The sequence below is a fragment of the Argiope bruennichi genome, chromosome 9 (genome assembly GCF_947563725.1).
Source record: "Argiope bruennichi chromosome 9, qqArgBrue1.1, whole genome shotgun sequence".
NCBI classification, from domain to species: Eukaryota; Metazoa; Arthropoda; class Arachnida; order Araneae; family Araneidae; genus Argiope; species Argiope bruennichi.
Window position 1 is genome coordinate 29,993,961 of NC_079159.1, and position 25,158 is coordinate 30,019,118.

The 25,158-nt window shown below is 26.6% G+C and overlaps 2 protein-coding genes across 3 annotated transcripts in view; one reads left to right on the top strand and one right to left on the bottom strand.

The window, feature by feature from the left end:
* Positions 1-617: 617 nt before the first annotated feature.
* On the bottom strand, positions 618-18,951 carry LOC129985230 (cap-specific mRNA (nucleoside-2'-O-)-methyltransferase 2-like). Of its 2 annotated transcripts, none has more exons than XM_056095177.1 (12): positions 18,448-18,951; positions 16,407-16,601; positions 15,010-15,207; positions 11,816-11,936; positions 9,481-9,740; positions 8,454-8,660; positions 8,238-8,375; positions 7,831-8,016; positions 6,872-7,024; positions 5,536-5,634; positions 1,474-1,654; positions 618-795 (listed from the first exon to the last, which is right to left on the bottom strand). In XM_056095177.1, exons 1-12 carry the CDS (start codon positions 18,679-18,681, stop codon positions 689-691), a joined length of 2,079 nt encoding a protein of 692 aa, XP_055951152.1. In that variant the 5' UTR covers positions 18,682-18,951; the 3' UTR covers positions 618-688. The 2 variants fall into 2 exon arrangements, with proteins under 2 accessions (XP_055951152.1, XP_055951151.1); XM_056095176.1 differs by having other exon boundaries at positions 18,250-18,951.
* Positions 18,952-19,232: 281 nt separating this feature from the next.
* Positions 19,233-25,158, top strand: part of LOC129983683 (protein NPAT-like) — a 45,943-nt gene continuing 40,017 nt past the window's right edge. The window contains exons 1-2 of the mRNA XM_056093265.1: positions 19,233-19,356; positions 22,306-22,385. Coding sequence (XP_055949240.1) covers positions 22,343-22,385 — 43 coding nt within the window. The 5' untranslated portion in view covers positions 19,233-19,356; positions 22,306-22,342. The remainder of the gene's footprint in view (positions 19,357-22,305; positions 22,386-25,158) is intronic.

Genomic DNA, 25,158 nt, shown 5'->3' on the forward strand with positions numbered 1-25,158 from the left:
TTCATTTCAGCTTATGGTATGTACTGTAAACGTGCAATGCCACAGAACAAAGGACAAGAAAGCAAGGCGTAGAACACAAATCACAATTATTTTGCATTCACATATGGCAATGACATCAGCTATGAGAGTGTTCTGTATCAGCCTTGAAAATATACATATCTACGGATCTTCTTTTGGTTTCTAGAGAAATGTAATGGGCCAGATTTAGAGTATTAGATATAATTTGAAGATAAATGAATTAATGGAAAAACAACTCATTTCATTTCTTTTTGTCTCTATTTAGCGTTACCATTTTTCGAATTAAAAGTACTGTCCTAATTCCATTTTAAGTTTTTCAATGTTAGAATCATGTTTCAATAAATAAAACAAGCAGATGTTGCTGCCTAAAAATTTCAACATTTTGTCACTGTAAACGTAATTATAAGAGATGGATTATAATTTTTTTGTATGACTCTTAAATGCATTCTGTAAACAACTGGATCCAAAATTTTATTCCGTTTCTTTGAATGGTATGTTCGCAAAGGAGGTTATATATCAAAATTTCTTATAATCATCCTGTATTTTGAAAATAATTATGTTTATGATTACAAAATCATGAACAAAGAAATCAGAACAAGAATTTTTTATAAATGTATTATTTACAGCATAATAAGTATATTACAGTCTTTTTGATGAAGAATGTAGTACTTTATACAGAAATTTTCAACCTGTGTTTTTCTACAGAAATGAAGCTTTGTAGTCTCTGATGCATGTGATTATTGTTCAAATCCAGTAAATATTCGTAAAAGTAATCACCTAAAAAAAAGTAAATTTAGTTATAAATAGAAATTTTTCATCTAAAAAAATTAAAATTTCTAGTTTATGTTAGAACATAATTAATTAGGTATCAAATAAGAATTGAATAAAAAATATAATGATATTGAAAAGTCAATAATAATTATAATAATAAAGAAAGTAAATGATAATAACAAATAATAAAAATTTGCTCCCCTTACTACATAAATTGAAGAGTTAACCACAAGATAACCAACAATACAACTCTAAGTTTGATTTATCAGTATTAAATATGAACGCTATAATTTACATCACAGAATTAATGAAATATTCTGATTAATAATTAAAGCAAATCATACTGCTTAATTAATTATTTGTTTGTTAAAAATCATAGAAATCTACAAAAGAAATGCATTAATGAAATTTTTAACAAATAAGCAAACTTCATCACAATGAAACATCCACATAATAATTATTAATAAAGAATATCTTTACGCATTATGGTAAAACCTTTTAATATTTAAACTCAGTAATTACTAGAATTTTTTTTTATTTTTTATAATCAACATATTTTCTAGTTTTAAAAAGTTGAAACTCAATTTTTTGGCCTATTGCGGGGGGGGGGGGGGGGGTCATTTATGAAACAAACGAACAAAATAACAAGGATCAACTAAACTTTTAAAAGTATAAAAGCCATACCACACAACGCTGGAATAGGAACTATTTCAAGAATTTCCATTCCATCAGGAATACTGAATGATGACACTGTTTCAAAGTAGCTGATAATACGAGAAGTGTATTCAGGATTTTGAAAATTGCTCAGTATCCACATTTGACCACAAAAAGCAGGAGCCAAATCACTTGGAAGAAAGCACTGAAACTGAAGGGGGGCGATTAATTTGTTATATAAAAGAAAGACAAATTTGAATATTCAAAAAAATTTCAATAAGAGAGAAAAGAAATCTAAGTAAGAAATATGAATAAAAGTATTCCTGCATGAAAACACACATTAAAAGCTATTCATTTCATTGAATAGCTTTTAATGAATCTGAATTTTCTTGAGCTCTTACACAAGAAGATAAATTATAAGATATTGCTTCCACATATTTAATGGTAATGAACTGTCATTTTATTTAGGTAATTCATAAAATTCAATAATATTTAATGGATAAAAAATATGATAGCAGATTAATTAAAGCTGAAAGACTAAGCCTTATATCTATAGTATGAGTTATAAAAATTCCAGTATCTTTTTAGGTTTAGCTCACTTTAGTGTTATTAATGTCACACTTTTTTAATCAATACTTGTACATTATATTTCTGAATTGTGATCACATGGCTATGATAACACCTCACCAACTAAATTCATGCCACATTAGTGAGAGGACCTTTGACTCTTGACATTAAATTTCATGTGCACCAGGTAATTACACATAATAGATCTTTAGTAGAAACAAAACTAGCTTCGAAACAGGTCAGTATAGCCATATTAGTATGGTTTGAGTATCTTTTGATGTGAGCTAATATTTAGAAAAAAAAAAAAAAAAAAAGGATTTTTTTAAAAATTATTATATAAATGCTTTTTTAAATGATTATTTAGATTCATTCAAAAATAAATTTTATATTTAATAATTAGAAGTATATAAATTTATGCAGAAGATATTAGCTTTTCTTTTGGACTCATAATTATTTCATATGATATATGTAATAATTTCTTAATTAATAATGTATTCTTGTAGTAAACAATACATTCATTTTATAATCTAGAAGAAATATGTTAGGAGTGCCATTAAAATGTTATTTTCTAAACAAAAACAATTAAAAAAATTCAAACTAGCCATCTTTGTGCACAATCTTGTTTACCCAAATATCATTATTTATATTCATGTAAATTCTTTCAATTTTCGCTGTATGTGTAGAAATATTATCGTTAGAATCTTTGCAGATTTGGAAAAAATTGAATCATCAATAGATTAAATCTTCGAATAGTACTTTGTTCAAAAACACTAATTAATTTGTCCCAAATGTCCTTTGCACTTGAGTATGTCATCACTAAATCAGTAACAGATGAGCTCAACATAACTGCAATGAATGTGGCTACCATTCACATGCCTTTTTAGCAAACTCACTTGGAGTTTGCTCACTTTTTAGCAAACTCACTCAGAGACTGGACAGGATCTGGTTCCATCAATAGATGTCAAATGGTATTATTCAAAGTGCAACTTTATTTGATACTTCCACCTTGACCAGTTTAAAGCCCCTTCTAACTTTTCCAATACTTAAAAGAAATTTTTTATGTTTTAGGATAAGTTAAATAATTGAGTTGATAATCTTAATAAGATATGGTCCACTCATATCTCAGCCCATAGCCTATTAAGATTATAAACAGTTATTGGGTTTAAACACAAGAAAAGACACACAAAAAAGATAGCTAAACAAATAAACAAAAACTGCTTCTGAAGCATTTAAAACATGAAAGGGAAAAAATAGTAATAGTGATGCCATCAAACAAAACAGAAATTACTTAAAAAGGTTATAATAATAAAGTTAAATACAAAGCAGAAGCCACATATTTGGTTTCAATTCCCTTGTTGTTGTTTTTTTCATACCAAAACAGAAAGTAAAAATTTGCTTCCTTTGTTTCAAAAGTCGATTGAATGTTTATTGAATATTAAGCTATATATATTAAGATCAACATAATCTTAAATATAACACACTGAATGCATGGAATAAAGTACAAATGCATTGGTATAAGAGCTAAATGACTGATAACTTTCCTGGTACTGACAATTCACATCTAAACATTGTGAAGACACAATGAATGGTGTTATATTATTATTTCCAACTGCTAGGACTGCTGAAGATTCTTTTGTTGGGCTGCTATCTTGTTTACACTGCCCCTCCCACCTTCTTTCAAACTACACAAACGGAAAACACCAGAGATTGCAATTTCCTTTATCAATACCTGCTTTTCTGTTGAAGAAATTCTCAAGACAAAAAATAATACTGAAGTCAAATTATTATGAAAAATGCCAAAATGTGGGAAACCTAACAGCCATTTTATTGCTTAAAGTTATTGAGTTCGCTTTTGAAATTGAGGCCTCTTTGCACCAGAATATGTTGCCAGCATAAAAGTGAAGAGGTGGGTGTGGGAAAGACAGAACACTGATGTTTCATATTTTAAAAGGTTACTTATTAGAAAGAAAAAGAAGAAAAAAATCAAATTGGAAAGTTATAGATATTGAAAATGTCTTATTGCAGGTTAATTCTGTCAGGGCCAAATGCTCTCCTGCTGATGCGGTGCAAAAGTTTGAAGAGGGAGATGTAGGTTCAGGTGCTGCTCTTGTCATCTGATTGCAGTTCAAAATTTCAAGGCTCACCCCCCCCCCCCCCGTGTTGCATTAAAATAGGATGTTGATGGAATGAAAACTAAGAAAATATACATAATGTGCTGTCGAATATTAAAAATAGCCAAATTATCAGGAATAAATTTTAAAAAAGCTTACATTTGAAAAAATATTTAATTCTTTTAAAGCAATTCCAAAGAAATTCTTATAATTATATTTAAAGATATGTTAAATGCCCATAAAAAATGCCTGTGTGCTTAAGAAAGAATACTAAAAATTTTAGATTGATATCTGTATTATTTTTTAAATAAAAACTAGTTAATTAAATAATTTTTTTACAAAAATTAGCTTAGTTGAAAAAAAAAAATAACAGAATTGTTGAAAACTGACTATAAGAAATTCTCTATTTATCTGAATTTGCAAATTGGAAGGGGAAAAAAAAAACTATTAAAAAAGTGTTGTTCTGCAGGTTGAAGTGGTACAATAATGTCCGAATGTCAGAAAAATGTGGTGAAGATAAAATTTTAGAACTTTTTTCAAAAGGGCCCATGAAGAGAAACAAAAAGATGTAAATTCTGCTTATTTTTCAAAGGTAAAAAAAAAAAAAAAAAAAAAAAAAAAAAATGCAGTCCTGAATGCAGCAAAATAAAATTCAACAAGCTTTTAAGGACTGGGGTAACTTTATTGATTCATCTATCTTTACTTTGTTTATAATATGTACTCTTAATTATAATAAAGAGATAATATGGAAGTAAAACATAAATTAAAAATTATTGCAGCATACATGAGTATACAATGATTAAAACAATGAAACGTATCGCTGTAAAAATTATTAAATTTAGAGGAAAACTTTGTACAGAAATAAAACTGATATCATAGAAAATCTTTTTCTCTTTTCAATTTTAAAATGATATTACAATGACTTTAATATGATAAGCAGTGAAGTTATTATGAAAAAATGCTAAAGTTTGATGATTTTAATTAAAAATCTAATTAAAATTTTGAATAACCTTTTCTTAATGTTTTAGAACTGATTCATCTATCTTTATTTTATTTTAAAAATTTACTCCAAATTATACTACAGAAATAACATGCACATAAAAATTATACTAATACTTTTAAAATGTGTATAAGTAGCCACTATTTAGAAGCAACTATGAACCAAATTTTATGGTTTTAGGTCAAAAGATACATCTTAAATGATTTTTTTATCATATATGATGCACTGTGCAGTTCACATGTAGTAGGCAAGCCTTTAAACATTATAATAACAAAGTATTGATATGATAATGCTTAATTAAGAGTAAATTTGAATAACAAAATAAAGATATTTTATGAGAAACACAATATTAAATTTTCTTGATAATTCACTTATTTGAAAAAACAGCAAAAAAAAAAAAAAAAAAAAAAGTACCTTTTCAAAAAGAGAAAGCATCATAAAAATAATGCCAGTGGTATATCTTGTTAAGAGGGTTTGGATGCAAATAATTAAGGAATCACCTGATTTCATGACCTGTAATTAAAACATAATATAATAAAAGTTAGCAAATATGAAACTAAATTAAAATATACAAAATAAATGTATCATTGCTCAATGAACAGAAAATTTTACATACAATCAATGCATTTTGGTGGCAGATAATTCTTGATGGCCAGCTTTCAGCTGCAACAATTTTGTTCATGCTGAAATTAATTTCTTATAAATATTTAAATCTGTATCATGGCAAATGTTAAGTCAAATTCGACATGGGTTAAATATTTTTTTAAAACAATGAAGGTTCCACCCCACCCCCCTATTTATATAATTTTCAACCAAATGATATTTTTTCTTGAATAATTGGTAAAATCTAACAGAGCACTTTTATGCTCATTAAAAGTTTCAAAAATAAGCTGAGAAAAAATGGAACACATATTTAATGGAAGATTCGACAATCTTTCTCTATCATGTTTTTTTAAAGATTAATCTACTTAATTTTTAAATTATAAATTTATTATTAATTAAATTTAATAGTTCTTTTAAATATATTCTATTACTTTGCTACACAGTCTGAAATTTCAACCATGTCTTTTTATTTTTTGAAAGCATGGAAATGTTAAAAAATATCTTATGCTCTCTAAAATATTTAAAAGTAAATAATGAAATAAACAATAAATAATTAAATAGACTACATTTTTCAATTCTAATTAACAATTAAAACTATAAAATATACTACAATTTTTATAGTTCTAATTTTTTTAAAAAAAGATATCTTAAATTTAAATGATTGCATATATATCCTAATAGTGAATAGTTGAACAAGAGGAAGAAAATAGAAAATACATATGCATACCAACCTACTGCTATTTGATAAATCTTCCAAAATCCTAAAGACCATGATTTAAATTATTTGGTGATATACAATAATTAATTATGTACCATCAAATCAATATAGCATTCATTTCTCTTAGTATATTAACAGAATATTGAGAATGATAAACTGAAGAAATTTGTACCAAAAACGTTTTTACATACACATATTTTTTTCTTCTTTTGTAGCTTTTCTAAGGTTTAATTTCATCTATCTGCATTCATTATCACTACAGAATTTTTGAAACAGTTATTTAAATATAAAAAGAACTATTTTGATAAGTATAGTAGATTCAGTTGTTAGAAGTAACAACCATAGGCATACAGAAAGGATTAATTGTTTACTGCAATCAATTTTAAAACAGTTTACAGTAATACTAAATATCAGCAAAACTGAAAATACCTTTATAACATTGCACAAGATATCTAGAAGTATCTGTTTAATATGGATTTCTTGGTGTAATGAATCAATCCATAAAGTGCTATTAATGTAGATTATCTTGCTTTCTTTCAGAAAATGTGATTCTTGGTCTTCTAATTTTAAAAAGTTGCAACTCTACAAAAGAAATTTTTATGCAAATTGAATGTTTTTAACAATAAATCATAATTACATAAAAAAAATCACTCATATCTTTAAACAGTTTCAGTTTGATAAAATTTAAGAAGGGCACAATTCAATTAAAAAACATAAAATTTACAATCAAAGCAATAATCTACTTTTGTGTTTTTAATGATTCTAACCAATTATTAAAATATTAATTGCCACACAATATGCAAGCTACCACATTATAAACTGTCACTATAATGTATTAAATACATATTTTCAAATTATTTTACTATAAATATTCATATGTCATGTTCAATCCAAGTTATTTATTTTTATATATGTAAACAAAAAGAATAATTAACACTGAAAATAATTAATTTTGAGGAATAAAAAAAAATGTTATATTTTGATAGAATATCAAAAAATATGTTCTAAGATTAAGAAAAAAATATCTTAACAATCACAGAAGAATGATGTTGAATTTATTTTCTCTCTCAAAAATATAAATAATTCCGCTTTAGACAATTTTCAATAATGTGACAAACAAAAATATTTAATAATTTTTTGATAAATAAAAGATATAAAAATTAATAAATTAGAATAATTAAAAAGTGATTTAAAGGTAAAATTTACAAAAAAGAAATAATTTTCATTCATTCCCTTTCATTCTAAGTATAAAATTCCATAAAAAATAATTATTTAAAATATTCAAGACTATTTTTGGATTATTACTATTATGTAAACAATAGAAAATTTATATAATCGTGTAAAAAAATGCAAGACTGCTCAAATTAAAAAATGTATTACAAACTTACAAATGACTTATTAAATGTTTCTTTTAGTTTAACCAATCCTGGATCTTTACTCGGATCTTCATCTTTTAATTTTGCCATTGACACAAGACAGATTTTTTCCGCTTCACTGCTTTCTAATAATAGAGATGATATATTATCAATATTCCAATAACTGATGGTTGTTGGTTGATGGTTTTGAATGTTAATCTAAATAAAGTATATTTTAAAAAATTAGTGAAACATTTTAAAGGAAAGAAATTAATATAATATGCAAAATATTAGAAAATTCAAAATCTTTTACAAAAAAAAAAAAAAAGTTTATGTGGTTCCAAAGCATTTGAAATAGGCTGGGAAAATGATTCTTTACTTTTTTTTTTCCTTCTAAATAATGCAAATTCTTTACATTTTAAATATAAAACAGTTCTTACCTCACGATTAAATGAAACTCTATTCCAAAAGTGCAGAAGTATTGGATTGCAAAATTTTGAATTCTGAATGAGTGAAATTTTCTTGCCCATCAAAAGCCAATTATTGTAACTCTTGCTTTTCATCCTACTTTTTATTCCCTGAAAATTAAAATACAAATATAAAATATGTCTGAATTTTCATTCCTAATTCTGAAGTTTTATAAAATTCTAAATTACCTTTGAAACAAAATACCATTCATTATCATCAAGGTGTCTTTTTTCCTCCAAAGGAAAACATGCAATCAATCTTTTTTCAACATCCAAGATGACATCTGGCCAAAGCATTGATTTCGACTTAGACATATTTTCAAATATTTCACCCATTGCTTGAAATCTCAATGCTCTTATATTTCTTCCATGCTTATTATAAAAATTTGTAATAATCTATAATAAAAAATAATTATATAACATAGCCTGAATTTAAAATAAAATCAATAATTAATTTTTTTTACATGATAATAATTGGTAAGTTTTATATTTCAGCTAACACATTTTCAGAATGATTTAAGCATCTGCAATTCTCACTAAGTATGTTTTTCAATGAAACTTTTAATTTCATGGACAATACAGACAGCCTCTTTTAAATAATATCTAGAGCTTCCACTTTATAATCATATTTATATTGAATAAATAAATATAAAAAGACTGACATTTTATTTTCGATATTAAAATGTTATCATATTCTGAAATAACTTTAGAAATTAGAATTTATTTATTACTGTTAATAATTTAATTCAAAATACAATTCAATGGCTTGTAAAATAATTTATGCTTAACCAAATATAACTTAATAATTTTTTTTTTATTTCAATGATATTTACAAAAGTATTTTTAACTATCAATCAAAAAATCTATCAAGTCTCAGATATATTTTTCGTTTTCTTTTTTAAAAATTAGAACATATAAATTTCAAATAATGGTAAATGTTATCAAAACTTTTATAGTAAATATCAAACAAAATGCAATGTGACATTTTAGATAAAACTGTACTTAATTTTGATAATATCAGTTTTATAAGATTTCTGTAATCCTTAACAAATTATATTCTATTTGCCAAATAATTATTTTAATAACAAAAAATATTTATTAAAAAATGCTTCTAAAAGAAACACAAAATAATAATCTTAAGAAACAAAAATATCTCAATAACAAGAAATTTCTTTACAATAAAAATAAATTTTATTTATCTGGAGATAATACAAACCTGCTTTTTAAATGGAAATAACCTTTCAATAAATATGTTTGGATGTATATTACATCTTCGAATGTATTCTTCTGCACATGTCTTCTGTAGCTCTCTTATCTCAGAATCATATTCAGAAAAAGGAATAGAGTATAATTTGAGGTTATCTTGAATAGATTGTGTTTGAAGCTCAAAAAAAAATTTGGAACATTCTATCAACTGTGATATGAAAGATGATGGAATGCTTGTTAGAGGAAACATGGATTTATCAGTTATTGATCCTACAATACAAATAGAAGAAAATTAACAGTCAAATAAACAGAAGAAAAAGGATCAAAATTTAATTTTTTTTTTTTTTTTTTTTGCTTTACATTAAAAAAATTAATGTATTTTAATATTTAAATATATATAGTATATAAAATCTATTGAAAGAAACTTTTAAAGATGCAAGATATCTCAAAGGATAATTTACAATGAGAAAAGCAGATAAGGCATACAGAAACAAGTCATTATTATAATAAAAGATGAGATATCAAATGCAAGAGCAAATGCTATGCAATTGCTTGAAAAAAACAACAATTTGAAATACATTAAAACATTTTCTTCATGTATCCATTTGCTATTATTTTAAATGAAATAAAATTTAAAATAAACTTAGATTTTTTTTTATCATAATAATGAAATATGTTTCATATTTTAACTATAAAATTCAGATGATGTTATCCATAATGATTTTAACATAAAACATTACTTAATAATATAAAATAATTTTTATTTGGACTATATTAATTTTAAGTACATGTCATCATTCTGTTACGCAATCTCAAATATAAAGGAAATAAAAAAAATAAAAATAAAAAAAATGCTTAAAACTCAACAAAAAAAAAAAAAAAAAAAAAAAAAAAAAAAAAAAAAATACAAAAGCAAAACAGAATCACATTAGAATGTGAGTCTAACCCCAATCTGACCAGCTGGAGGATAAATGAAAATGCAGAAATGACTAATTAATAATGGATGAAAAACTTTTTAATTAGCTACACTTTGTACTAACATAGTAGATGTACATATTATGCTTCATTTTTTCATTCCCTAGGAATGCTTGAAATGTGGAATAAATACTTTGTGTATGGTGCATTCATGTATAGTATTACACAGAAAGCATTTACATCCTTAATGCTTAAAATGGGTTCTGTCATTGTAATTTCAGGATGATTCTCAACATGAGAAATATGCACATTGATACTAGTAGCTACAAACTGGTTACTCCGATCCACCAGAAGGCACATAGAAAAATCTGAATGACAAACTGCCACAACAGCAGCACTGGAGGGAACTGTGATTAAGTCCTAAGGCCATCACAAGCTATGGTACAATCCTTCCCTTAGGAAGTACGTCCCACCGTCAATGGGAGGAGCCAGACCCCCTACCTTTTTATGTACCCACCAGGTTGGTGAGAACCAACCACGATGCTGGTAGCTTCTCATCCTCAATTACGAGGTGCCCCACAGCTCCTTAGGACACATTGGTACTAGTACAAATACAACATGAACTGCCATTCTCAACTTTCATTCTGTTAATGGATACAGCCAGTTTCTTTGATGAAAGGATTTTTAAACAATACAACAGCAGTTCTCAGTGAATCTATGAGTAAGCATTACTGGTTATTACTTAATCAGGCCATACCTCTTACTATCCCACATGGATGGTTGAAAATTTTGAATTTTTCTGGAGGAATTATTAGACTATATTTGTTTGACATATAATGTGGTCCCAATATTACAGAGCTCAAGCTGCTTTTTCCTTTGACAAAGATGAGAAGAACATCTATCTCAACAGATTGGATGTGATGAAACCATCCCATGGCTATTATAACTGTGTATTTATATAACATGGATTTTTTTTTTATGGGGTTCCCTGAAAGCCATAGTCTATGAAGTCACTGCTGACTTAAACTTTGTCCCAGCTTATCAGCAAAATGCAAGATATTTTTGAAAGGGATTGGCATTTAATGTATTGCTATTGTGAAGCATGCATGGCTGTGAATGAGAAGAATTTTGAATTGCAAAACTTAAGTACACATACCTACTGTTCTAATGTAAAATATCCCTAATAAAGCACTGGTATTTATGTATATTCTCCAGCTACTCAGGTTGATGTTTCTAGTCATATATTCATATAAGATTCTATTTTATTTTTGTTTTTCCTACTTTTTCTAAATGTCCATATAATGAATTCGGAATCACCTTGTGTAACACAGAAAATTTCAGGGGAAAAACGTCATAATAGGATGAAGCTAGTAAAATACAGAAACCAAATTTATTAAAATTGGTGAAAAGACCAATCATACTATAAGTACCATAATTTTGATTCAGCTGGTTTAAATAAGTCTTTAATTTTTCTACTCCAATGTAACCTATGCATACAGCATAAACTTCTGAATTTCCATGTTTACTTGTAAAAGGTTTGAAAACATGAACCTGAAATGAGAAAAGAATTTTTATAATCCCTGTATCTATGCATGAGAAGATATAAGTTGTGAACAAATTTCTTCAATATAAAATGAGTAAAATTATTTAACTTAAAAATAATAGAATAGCAAAATATCAAACAATTTCAACAATTTTCAAAATTGATTTTATAAATATTGTATATTTAATTCAGACATATAAAATTAATATAGTATATTTCTCATCAACCTTTTTTTTTTTTTTTAATATACAAACTGTCTTTGTTGACCAAAAAAGAACATTGGTTCATTTTTTGTATGAATTAAATATCCTGTGTTGTTCATGTACTTTAATTTTTCTTAAGCAAAGTATTTAAAACTTCAGATTGTGATAAAAATTTGTACTATTTAAGATGATTTTGCCTGTTCTTATACTCATGTATTAGCATAAGTAAAAGTCAAATATTATAAAATGCCAACTTTAATGTAAAAGCATAAATAAAGTAATATGCAATTAGTAAAAATGTGTGACAGCTAAGAATACAATAAAACTAATACAAATGAAGCTTATTTTATATTTCAACTAGACTCAAAAGCATTTTGCTTATGCATATAATAAAAGATTTAAACATTACAATGAAAGAAACAAACAAAAACAATAGAAACTGAAACAATGATGAAAATTTGTTGAATATTAAAATAACAGAAAAAAAAAAAAACTCCAGATGTTCAGAAATAGAAGTAAAATTTATCTTATTACTAGCTGACCTGGTAAACGCTGTTCTGCCTTCTAAATTATTTCTATTTAATATTTTGGTTGTTAATTAAAAAATAACGAATGTATTGTAAGTTTGTGGGGATGGGATCTATGACAGAAAGAGGAATGGAGCGCTTTAAACAATGATTGCCAATTTAAAAAAAAAAAAAAACATTAATTTTCCTAATACAATGTATTTCATTAATGTAACGAACATAAACATTGTTTGATCTCTGAAAAGTTAAACGTAAAGTGAAGAAAGTAATATATTCTTTGCCCTAAAATATAAAAATGATATTAAGAAAATCAATATTCACTTCGAAGAGCAATTGAGGGTACGATATTTTTTCTCAGTCCGTCTTTAGCCAACACAAATAAGCTCGATGGTTTGCCCATGCAAGAACATGCCACGTTTAATTGTCTGTGTAAAAAACATGGCGTGCCCAAATCTATGCCGCAAATGGACATTGTTTGGCCTTGCAACTTATTGATTGTCACTGCTAATGCAAATCTAATAGGAAATTGAACGCGTTTGAATTCGACCGACACGTCTGTGAGAATCATTGGAATTCGTGGCAGCAAAACATTTTCGGCTCGGAATTAACCATTCAAAATGGTGGCTTCGATAACGTTTTTCTTCAATTTTTTAATGACCAATCGCGTGTCATTGCACAGCCATGATGAGTTCAAATTCCAAAGTAAAATACCCGAAGATCCAACTTTCAGCCATAGAAGGTGTGGTGACATGCCTGGCAAATCTAGTGAGTTCAAAAACTCTGCTGGATAATTTACAGCTTCGTTAGCCTCGCAAACTGTATCGATCAATTTGTATTATACCAAGTCACCTGGCAACGACTGCTGTATCTTGAAGTTTAAATCGTTGACGTCCACATTTTTTGCTGCCAAAATGGTTCTTTCTGCCAGCCACACGATTTATGCATTGTGTGTGTACATCGGTAAATATGCGGTCAATGAGAGCATTTTGCAAATCAACGACAGTGCAGAAATTAGTGGGCAATTTTATGCATTCAGTATTTTATTAGACAGCAACTTTTCCATCGCTGATATCTAACAATTGGTCCAAGAATGTGTCAGCAGATGGATCTTGTAGCATTTGGATGGGCATGTTTATTTTTAGCTGGACTTTTTCAACATTACGCCACAGTGGCGATGATTTCAAGCAAGCGTTGATCTCATCAGCGTACATTGAACGTGGATAGCCACACCCTAATAACCTAGTGTTATGAAATATACTTTATGATCTATTCTCATACCTACCAAATACACATAAAAAAATTTCATAATAATCGGTCTAGACATTTCGGAGGAGTACGAACACAAACACCGTGACATGAGATTTTTATGTATTGGATTCGCTACTTTTGAAAAAACATTTTGATGAAAAATTATTTCAAAGCTACAGAAATTTCTTTAAAAAATAATACAAATTTCATTCCTCAGTTTCTGAAAGTAGGAGATAAACACATAATTCAACTTGTGACAAAACAATAAAAATAACCTAACATATATTAGTTTTATAATATAATAAAAATAATAAGCATAAATTATAAATGCCATCAAATTAAATGAAATTAAAAATTTAGGAAGTAAAATCAAAGAGCAAATACACATAACTATGTTTTAAAAGATGTAGGAATCTTAAATCAATGAAGGAAATAGTGCAGTAATTTAAGAAAAAGTAACAAAGCTTATCAAATGAAATGAATTTGAATTAAAAGATAAAATAATTGATAATTTAATGAGCTGAAAATGAAAGGCAAATTTTAAAAACATGAAGATAAATCTACAGGGGAGAGTAGGAAAATTAAAAGTATGAAACTTTGCCATTTCACATGAACAACAAAAGAAATATACTAGTCTAAAATGGATATTACTGTATGTTAATAATAAAGGCTACATTGCATCATGCAATTAGTTAAATTAGTATGCAATGAATTACATTAGTTTATAAAAATAAAAGTTAAAAAAAAACTTGTTTCAGAGTTAAAGTCCAAAGATAACATTTTTTAATAATAATAATAATAAAAAGGGGGGGGGGTGATTAAATGACTTGATGAAACAATAAATTTGCTCCTTTTTTAAATTCAATTCCATAGAAAAAGAAAAACCTAATTTCCAAGAAATTAAAATAAATCACTGCAAGTAATAAGTGGGAAAAAATGAATAAAGGATATAAAATTAAGGAATAAATGTATGACTTTCAATGAAAATTTCAAAATAAAACAAGCAAAGTTGTTTTCCAATGAGCTAACAAAATGCAAAAATTTAAAATTCTTATATGAAAATGATAAAAATATAATATTTTGTTTACTGTATACATACATACCTCTTTGAAAATACAATTGAGGAAATACATTTTACAGATTGTGATACATTCAAAGAAGGTAAATTTTTTCAAAACAAAAGTAGCACCAGGGGCTAAACTGTGCAAAGCAACAAGCATTTCAGCAAAATGCAACTCGGCAACAACTGTTTCCTGCTCAGCAGGATCTTCAGTACAATCAACACTGCCATCTGCAGTAACCTAAAATAAATAAATAAAAAATAAAAAAATTGCACCAACATCATTTTATTTAATTTCTCCACAAATATACACATAGATTATTTTTGCAATTCGCACGTAAAAAGTAGAATATACAAACAAGAATCATATACAACTAATTTGATTATTTATTTGTTAATTCAAATTTATGGAAATCATATGAATTGCTTTTTATTAACATATTACATTCTGAATTGCCACTGAGATAAATTAAAATCAATAGAGAAACTAAATTGTACAGCCCCTGTTTTAAAGCATTCCAAACAAGATTTTCATAATAGATAAATCTTTTACAATACCAAATGGTATCCTAATCACTCATATATATATATATATATATATATATATATATATATATATATATATATATATATATATATATATATATATATATATATATATATATAGCTACAAAGAACCACAATTAAAATTTGTATATTGATGTTCTGAAGTTATAAAGCAAAATTCAGTATAATAATATAGAAATATCTTTTTACAACAAGCTATATGAAAATAATACCACTTTTGAAAGTTTAAATTTGAATCCAATATTTATTAGATTAAAAAAATGTAATAAGTCAACAATCTAAAAACAAGCCTTATTCCATGGCCCTGTGACAATCTTGTAAAAAGACAAACATTAAAAAAATTAAATATGATCACACTAAGAAATATGTAATTTTAATACCATAATATATAATTTTAAAATGCTGTTAATTATTTTGAAATATAAAATCTTGTCAATATATTTTAACTTTAAATAATAAATTTTTTTGATATTATTTACATAATTTTAATGACAGGTTTCACATACTGTAATCTCTACAGACAAATAAAATGGCATCACAAAATATTAACAAATAAGCTTTAGAAACAACCATTCAATTATCTGGAAAAATATCTTTTCCAGCATCAGTGAGTCCTTGTTGTATCCAAAGTTACTTTTATAGTAAGATTGTAAAAGCATACATCATTTGAACTGCTAAACATATAATAAAATCAAGAATGAAGCAAATAATTTTTTTTATTTGTCTTATAAAAACTACAGTAATATTTTAAAAAAATACCTAATTAATGAAGATATTGAACATATGAATTAAATAATAAAACAAATATATTTATACTTCCAAATTCTTATGAATTATAAAAAAAAAAATATTAACATTGAAATACATACTAACCAAGTTAAACAGATCTTTTCCAGAAATATATTCTTGCAACTCCTTGGCATAACTTGGATTAGTGATATCACCAGTATTATCCTTTCCGAAGAACCAGTGCCTCAAAGTTGGAAACAACAGACGGTCATCACAGACTACATTCTTGATATTTAGATCTTCATAATAAGGATTTAATGTATTTGCTAACCATTCCCACTAAACAAAATTGGGGGGAAAAAAACTTATATGAGTAAATGTTAAAATGTAAATAAAAAAGTAATCATATTATGAAATTCAGAATTTTGTTTAAAGCTGAAAATTATTCAATGAATTAAACACTTTAAAAATGAATCAATTTAGATATTCTTTGCAAAACTTTTTAATGACTGAATTAATGATCTAGAAAGTCTTTCAAACAAAATGCATGAAAAATTTGTTTAAGCATTTATATGTTTAAAATTTTACAAACAAAGACAAAACTGAAAATCTAACAACAACAACACAATAATAAATTAGAAAAAAATAATTCCACCCATGGCTTAGGGCATCATTTAACAAAAGAATTGCAATGATAGACTATTTAGGCATTAGATACAGTTTAAAATCAGAAATAAATCAAATATTTAATGCATCTCCAGCTGTAATATAGCAATGAGATATCTTTAATAATAAAGGCTAATATTAGTAATTTTACATATAAAAAATTATCACTCTGAAATAATTTAGCTCTAGTTTTCCTGAAATTACTACTATTGGAAAGATAGTGACAATATCTAATATATACAAGGTAACCAATCATTAATTTGTCCCTCACCATCTTTGAGGTAACTACATTAACATGTCCACTGGGCTATAAATTAACATGAAATGATATTAATTTTGTAAAGTAATAGAAGATATTGATGATTTGAAGAGAATCTAAAATCTCATTATCATTCATGAGACAACTGTTAAAAATATTCATACAAAAAGAGGAATATTGGCAGCCCAAATCTACAGTAATAACATATATTTGTCCTTAATTCTGATACAGGAAGTGATTATTTCAGACTACAAAATGATGATTCCAGATGACACTAGGCTTGGTAACATTGGCAATTTTCTTTAGTAGTAAACAATTCAGCATATGAAATGGTCAGTTTTGTTACCAGATCTGAATCTTGTTGGGGATCTAGATAATAAAGATATAAAAAATTTCCTGTAAATTCATTAACTTATGAATTATTTTAAATGCAGCAAATGTGTGCCCAAGAAGGAGATCTCATTCTTTTATTATTTAAAATTCAAATATATTTTGATTGCATCCCTTATCTGCATTCTGACTTTCATAATCTAAATATGTAATATACCTACTGAAGATTAAAATCATTACCTTATTTATTAATTTATAATCAGAATAAATAATACTGATATATAGAAGATAACTGCATTTGCTCTTGTCTGAAATTAGTTAAAAAAAAATATCTGAACATTACTTCTTAATTCCACATGATAGAATCAATTTTTACTATTACAGCACTGAATCATATAACACTATTATAGTGTAACATATAATTTTAAATAAGAAAATTCTTTCCATCAATTCTGATTGCCACCAACTAAGTATATATTGCCTTGAAATTTTCTCTGATTTTTATGCAATGTTTGAAAACTTCAGAATAAGAATATAAAACCAATCTCAGCAGTTTATTTCATTTAAAGCACAGGACATTTAAATGTTGATACATAATTCAGAGTAAAATAAAACAAAAATAGTGCATTTTCTTCTTATGCATGATCTGATAATAATTATTTAAATTTACAAACTTATGAAAAAACAAATAAACATGACAACATAAAGGAAACTAAAGATTCTCAAGCTTACACAAACTGAAGGATGATAACAGCATAAATAGCAATTCAATGCACTTATAAAGGCTCCAGGTGCTTCACAGAGATGCAATGAATTAAAGGTTTCATTTCCAGGAGGAATTAATGGATAATTCGATAAAATCTCATAAAACTTACACCATGCTTGTGTTAAAATATCAGGCTGGATTTTCTGTTTTATTAAACTTATTACCTTGTTAGCTTTGTTTATACGTGTTGTATGTTCCTGCCATTTTTCCCCTTTATCATTTAGCAAAGACTTTGTGGCATTTAGTTCCTTTTTCATTTGATATAAATCATCAAGCTTCCACAGTGAGTCTTTAAAAATCTCATGCTCAGACGGTAAAATCCAATTACTTTGACGCAGAAAAGTGAATTTCTTGTCGAAATAGTGATCAGAGCTTGAAAAAACAGAAGAATTCATCATAGAAAAATTAAATAATCAATATTTATCAATTCAAAGCAAGAATTTAACAATATTTCAAATCATTCTGAAGTTACAAGTAATTTAGTTCTAAATTCACTACACCATTCATAAATTCTTGCTACTTTTCAACGTACATAAAATCAGACACATATTAGATCACTTCCTTTAATAAATTTGATTGATTTAAATGTTCATATTTTTGACTGATTGGGATTGTTAGCAATAAAGGATGTCATCCCAAAAAAGCTTCTATTTGAATTTTGAAATCATTCCGATGGGAGCATGCTAATAGCATTACAGTTAAAGTTAATAAATAATCTTATCAGTAAAGCTTCACTGAACTGGCATAAAATGAAATTATATTCGAAATAGATAACGTAATTGTTAAGTTTTTCTCAAATATTTAATCTTTAAAAAAAAGCAAATAGATTCTTGTAATCTGCCTTTACTTATAATGGCAAAGAAAAAATTAGAGAGAAAAAATAATAATTGTGATAAAACTACTATTACCCCTACACATGTTTTTTTTGTTCTACTAACCATGCGTGTTCCATATTTATATTAGAGTTATCATTTGTTTTTGGCGCCAAATTATAATTTTTTTAGAAATCGGACTTGGAATTAAATTTGTTATTATGTACAACTTTTAATAATTGTTATCATATGAAGTTTCATGTAAGTTTGTTATCATTTGCATTATTTGATGGCTTTTTTGTTGAAACGAGAGTGTGTATGTCACATGTAGGATTAACACTTGTTTTGGTTTGTAAGATGTAATAATAAAATAATTTTAATAGTAATTCAAGAGCTTTTTGAAAGATTTTGAATTGTATTTTTATCTTACTACTAACATATTTTTTATAACTAAAATAATTAAAAGAGAATGAAGGTTACATATATAAGTGTTTGCATTTAAAATACTTTCTCTAAAAATGATGGTTTTGTTATTATAATACTGAGTCTAATATTTGCCGTGCATTCTCTCTGATCATTCAAGCCATACATCTTTTGCTGTTTTGCGTTTTAATCACTCTACTAAATACTTCGCTCGTATTTTTATATTTAATAATTTTTATACTTCTCTCATCGCTGAGAAAGTATAAGAAAGGACTTAAATATTTTAACCTACATATATTTCTTGTTTATGAATGTTTTTATATTTTTGCTTTTGCAATATTCTGGTAAGAAGAACAGGCATTTGCTGTTATTTGTAATCCATAAAATGTTCTTGCCATCATTTTAAGAGTAATTTTAGTTATTGGCTTACACTGTGCAAATATTTTCCTTGCACCTATTTAAACTAATAAGCAAGTTTTTACATCTTGTAAAATATTCATACTAGATTATTCACCCAGAATTCAAAAGGAAAAAATAATTTGTAAATTTCACTTGACTTAACATATAAAATGAGCTTAGAATTTATATCTACAAAATCACAAATTCAGTTCATGTCAAGTCACCATTGTTTCTGAAAATTTATCATATTCAGGTGAAAAAGTAGCTGTTAAATATTTGACAATTTATGTTTTAACAACTTGCCAGTGGCAAACTTTAACATTTTCGCCACTGACCTGGCAAATTCTATGCTGGCTGGTCGGCTTCCATTTCAAACAAAGAGCGCACAATATATAACGCTCTTTGTGATAATTCATTTCACATTCTGCACCCACCATATGAAACATAAACCAGCTTGTCAGGATATATGGCTGGTTGGTCCAGGTCAGTAATTAAAGAGTTAAGTTTAATTGCATGTCATTGGCGGACATAGTCAATAGACTAACATGACATTTTCTGCAGTTAATATGCAAATAATATTAAAAAATCCTTAGCACAATTATAAGTTTATAGTTATTTTTATCTCATATGTATTAGAATTATTTTTTTCAAATTAGTGCTAGTTATCAAAAATCACATATATGATAGATGTTGAGAGATGGTTCCTTCTTTTCCCTTAAACTATATGGAGTCTTATTCTCATGATACACGTAATTGTGGATGCTGTCAACATTAATTGCACATTTTCTCATACTGAGTTGTTATTTTTTTTCTCCTTTTGAAAGCTGCAGAAAAAGAATAGATTCTAAAGGAAAATTAGACAAGTTCATTGTTTTCATTCAAGGACATAAATTATCTCTAGTATAGAATATACCAAACTTAACAAATGAAAAAACATATATATTTGTTTTTGTCATACTTATTTAAGAGAGCGAAATAGTATTCTTTAGTCTGTAAATTACTTTGATAACATTTTTGTTGTGTAGATTTAAGCTATACAACTTATTTTTATACTTATGCAATGAAATAAGCTAGGAACACAGATATTTTGAAATGAGTATAGTTGTAATTATGCAAAATTTGGTATTTCCTTTTATTCTTGCTTACTTTGCAACCTTAGGATTATGCCAAGATTACAACAATGATTTGTAAATTTTGCTGGCTAATAAATAATAACAATAACACCTGGTGAGATTTTATCACCATTTGGGAGATTTATTTCAGTTGCTTTGCAATTGAATATCTGGAGCTACTATAATAAGAAGTACACAAAATTTTTTTATTGAACTTGTCACATAATGATACACACACATTAAAAGATATTTTGAATGGTCATTTCATTAAAAACATTTCACAGTTGGCGAAACATATTAAGATGAAGTATCTTGTCAAAAGTTTTTGAAATTAAAATTAAACAAAAAATTATAAAAGGAAGTTGGAACTGTGCTCACAATTTTCATGTGTTTGAAATGGGATAATCTCTGCATTTTTGTTAATTCAACAGCTTTTTAGAGATTCTTGAGAAATGGATACCTAAGAGATTCATTAATTTTAAGTAATAATGCTCTTTTTGAAGTTTCTTCATTTTTAAAAACTAAGCTGATTTTTAATTATCTCAAAAGCAGAGGTAAATTGAATTTATCATATATATTCTTAAACTTTCAGTACTTGTGTATAACTGTCTATCATTATTAAATTTACATGCTGAACTTCAGTCTTAATTATGTATCATTGCTGAACATAGCCAGATTTTAGCTATGATTAACATGATATCTTTGGTAATTTTTTTTAAAAATGATTTATTCCTAGTTGCAATAAACATATCTGTGTTAATTTTTTGGCAGATAATCATTGGTATGCGATTAGTATACAAGTTCTTGGATAATACAGTTTTATATTATGTTTAGTATATAATGGTTACTAAGTTCTGATTTTTAAAATATAATCTGACAGATTATACATTGCAATTTTTCATTGCAACCAAGAATTTTATTTAATATTTTTTTATTAATTAATCTGTAATAATTAATGTTAAATATGGGAAAGTATTCTAAGCAATATTTATATTTAAAATTCATATGAAGTGAAGCAAAGATTATAATTGCTTATATTTTATATCTTATTTATTTCTATCAATAAGTTTTTAAGCAGTCTAATTTTAGGTGATACTGTTATATTGATTTTTCTAATATTTTCATTATTTCAATTAGTACAATAATAATCATTATGATGAAAATTTGCAAACAAAATTCTTATAAAATTACAAGATTAAAGAAATATAACATGAAAAAAATTTTCATTTTGAAATTAAATAACAGTTTTATTGCTCTTCTTCTTTTTTTTTTTTAGGTTGAATATTTTTATGAAATTGTTGGTTTAAGAATTCATGGCTGATTACTACCCATCAGAAGTTGCACGGTTGGTATTAGGTGAGACTTTTTATATAATGTTTAAATTTAAATTTTGAAAATTGAAATGTCAAAAATCCTCTTTACTTCTTTAATGTTATTTCAAAATTACATTTGTATTGATGATTTGATTGTTATAATTTCCATGTTTTATCATTCCTTGTATTAAAATTTGAATTCCTTGTTGAAAACTTAGAAGATTAATGTTGCTTATTAAAAATCATTAACTGTTTGCAGCTTGTCACTGCATTGGACATTAAATTGAAGATTCATATTGATTTGAAAGAAAATAATCATTTTTTATAATTGATTGTTAACTTTTTTTTTTTTTTTTAATACTGAAATTACGTCTCAAATAAAACTGATACGATATACTGAAACTCATTAAAATTATCTCTTTTTTTTACTTTTTGAATTGAACTATAGATGATAAAAGTCGAAATAAGCAACTGAACTTGAAGATGCTTTTTAAAAAAAGACAGTAAAACTATAAAATAAGAAAATTTTGTTGTAAACAATGCAATCTATCTATATATTATAAGAAATGTTTCTATAGATATTTCTCTCTCTCTCTCTCTCTATATATATATATATATATATATGTATATATATAATCCATTCTCCTGTCTGATTTCTCCAGTTTTTGTTTTTTGTGAAAGCTTATGACCTCTCAATATATCATCAGTGGTTGCCTGTATTTTATTTCACATGAAAGCTTATGGTTCTTAAATATATCATAAGGGTCATTTACCTTTTACTACCCCCCCCCCCCAATTTGGAAAGGAATCGAAAAAATAAAAATTCATAATGTTTTCTCTATGGGAAAATCTTGTGCCAGAGTTTACACCCCCAACCAGTTTATTAAAATTTTGTGTCATATGAAAGCTCATAACTAGGGATTGCAATACCGGGATACCGAATACCGGTATTTTGAGCCATTTGTACAATTTTGAAATACCGGTATTCACAAGTTTCAATACCGGTTTTTCGGTATTTACTAGAAATTTTTAAAATTGCCTCCACTATATGATCAGGTATCGCGAACATAGCAAAATAGTATACGTTTTTGTTTTTATGTATCTCAAACGGACGAAATTAATAAGCTAATTAATGGCTTAATTAATTGCTTAAATCTAAATTAGTGAAACATGGATTATCCCTGAAAGAAAATATTGTATCCATAACGACTGAGGGAGCAACAATTATGAAAAAAGTTGGAAAGTTGATTGGTGCAAATCAGCAGTTGTGCTATGTACATGGAATTCAATTAGGAGTAATAAATGTATTATACCAAAAAAATAAAGAACAGAAGCATCCAAATACTGTGGATATAAAATCTTCGGATTCCAACTTTGAAAAGAGTGAGAGTGATATTGACAATGAAGATAATGACAATGTAATTGTTGAAGAAGATATTGCTAATGAGGATGAAATATTAACCTATCAAAAATTGCTTCCTATAATTTATAAAGTTTGGAAAATTGTTAAGATATTTAAACGTTCCCCTATAAAAAGGATATATTACTAAAATATATACTAATTGAAAATAAAACTGAATATATGTTAATATTAGATTCTAAAACACGTTGGGACAATTTACTCCTAATGATGGAACGATTTTTGAAACTGAGAAATCCACTCCAAAAAGCAATAATCGACTTAAACCTGTAAACTAATTTTTCAGATAGTGAATTCGACTTAATATCCAGAACTATATCAGATCTACTTCCAATAAAACTGACTATTGAGGCATTATGTTGGAGAGGTTCTACTTTATTAACAGCTAATGCATCAATAAATTTCATGTTGCAGTCACTGAAAGAACAGCACGCATCACTATCTGAAGAATTATATATAGCATTGAAAAATCGCACAGAATTAAGGCATACCGAAATAGAAAATATCTAAATATTTGATGGTATTTACATAATTATAATGATTTTAAAAATGAAAAAGAAAAGAAAATAACCAATTCAAATCTGATTAAGTTTAGAATAAATTTTCTTAAAATTTTTTACATACAAATCTATCCACATTCAGAAGAATTCGGTTCAATTATCGAAGACTATGATGTCACTACTGTCGATAGTGAAAAGGAATTGTCTCTTGAATAAAAATTAGAATTAGCGATAAATAAAAAAATTTCAACAAACCAAAATACAATATAGAAATCAGCTATATCCAAAATCATCCGACGAGAAATCTATTTATTTGAAGATGAGGGATTTAGAGGTAAATACTTGGAAAAAGTATATCGCGCATTGCTAACAGAACCCCCAACTAGCGTAGATGCCGAAAGAGCGATTTCGACAGCTGGTCATTTTTACACAAAATTACTTTTCAAGCTTAATGACAGTACAATTGATGCATTGTTTTTAAGATCACATTTCAAAAATTTGTAATAGTACCACAGACGAAATAGTGATATTTACACTTTTTTTGGGATTTAAATAAATAAGATGTTTCTTTACTTTTTTGTGATTATATACTGTTATAATTATAAGTTACAAATTTTTTTTTTTTGTCATATTTACACTCTCTAACAAAACTGGCAAATAAAACAAAAACAAAACCTGTGTTGTTTTTTTTCTTTTTCTAAAATTTCTAATACCGGTATTAAAACCTGTATCCCGGTATTAAGATTTAAAAAATACCGAATACCGGTATTGAAATTTTGGTCCGGTATTGCAATCCCTACTCATAACCTAGCTAGATATGTCATCAATGAGGTCTGACCTTTGCCCCACTGTAATCTCCAGAGAAACAGGAAAACCCATTCTTCACTGTACATTCT

Coding starts and splice junctions, on each gene's coding strand:
- LOC129985230 (XM_056095176.1), bottom strand. CDS start 18,681: ATGATGAATTCTTCTGTTTTTTCAAGCTCTGATCACTATTTCGACAAG. Junction 15,208..16,406: donor GAAAAGATCTGTTTAACTTG/GTTAGTATGTAT, acceptor TATTTATTTTAG/GTTACTGCAGATGGCAGTGT. Junction 9,741..11,815: donor CCAGCTGAATCAAAATTATG/GTACTTATAGTA, acceptor TTTGTATTGTAG/GATCAATAACTGATAAATCC.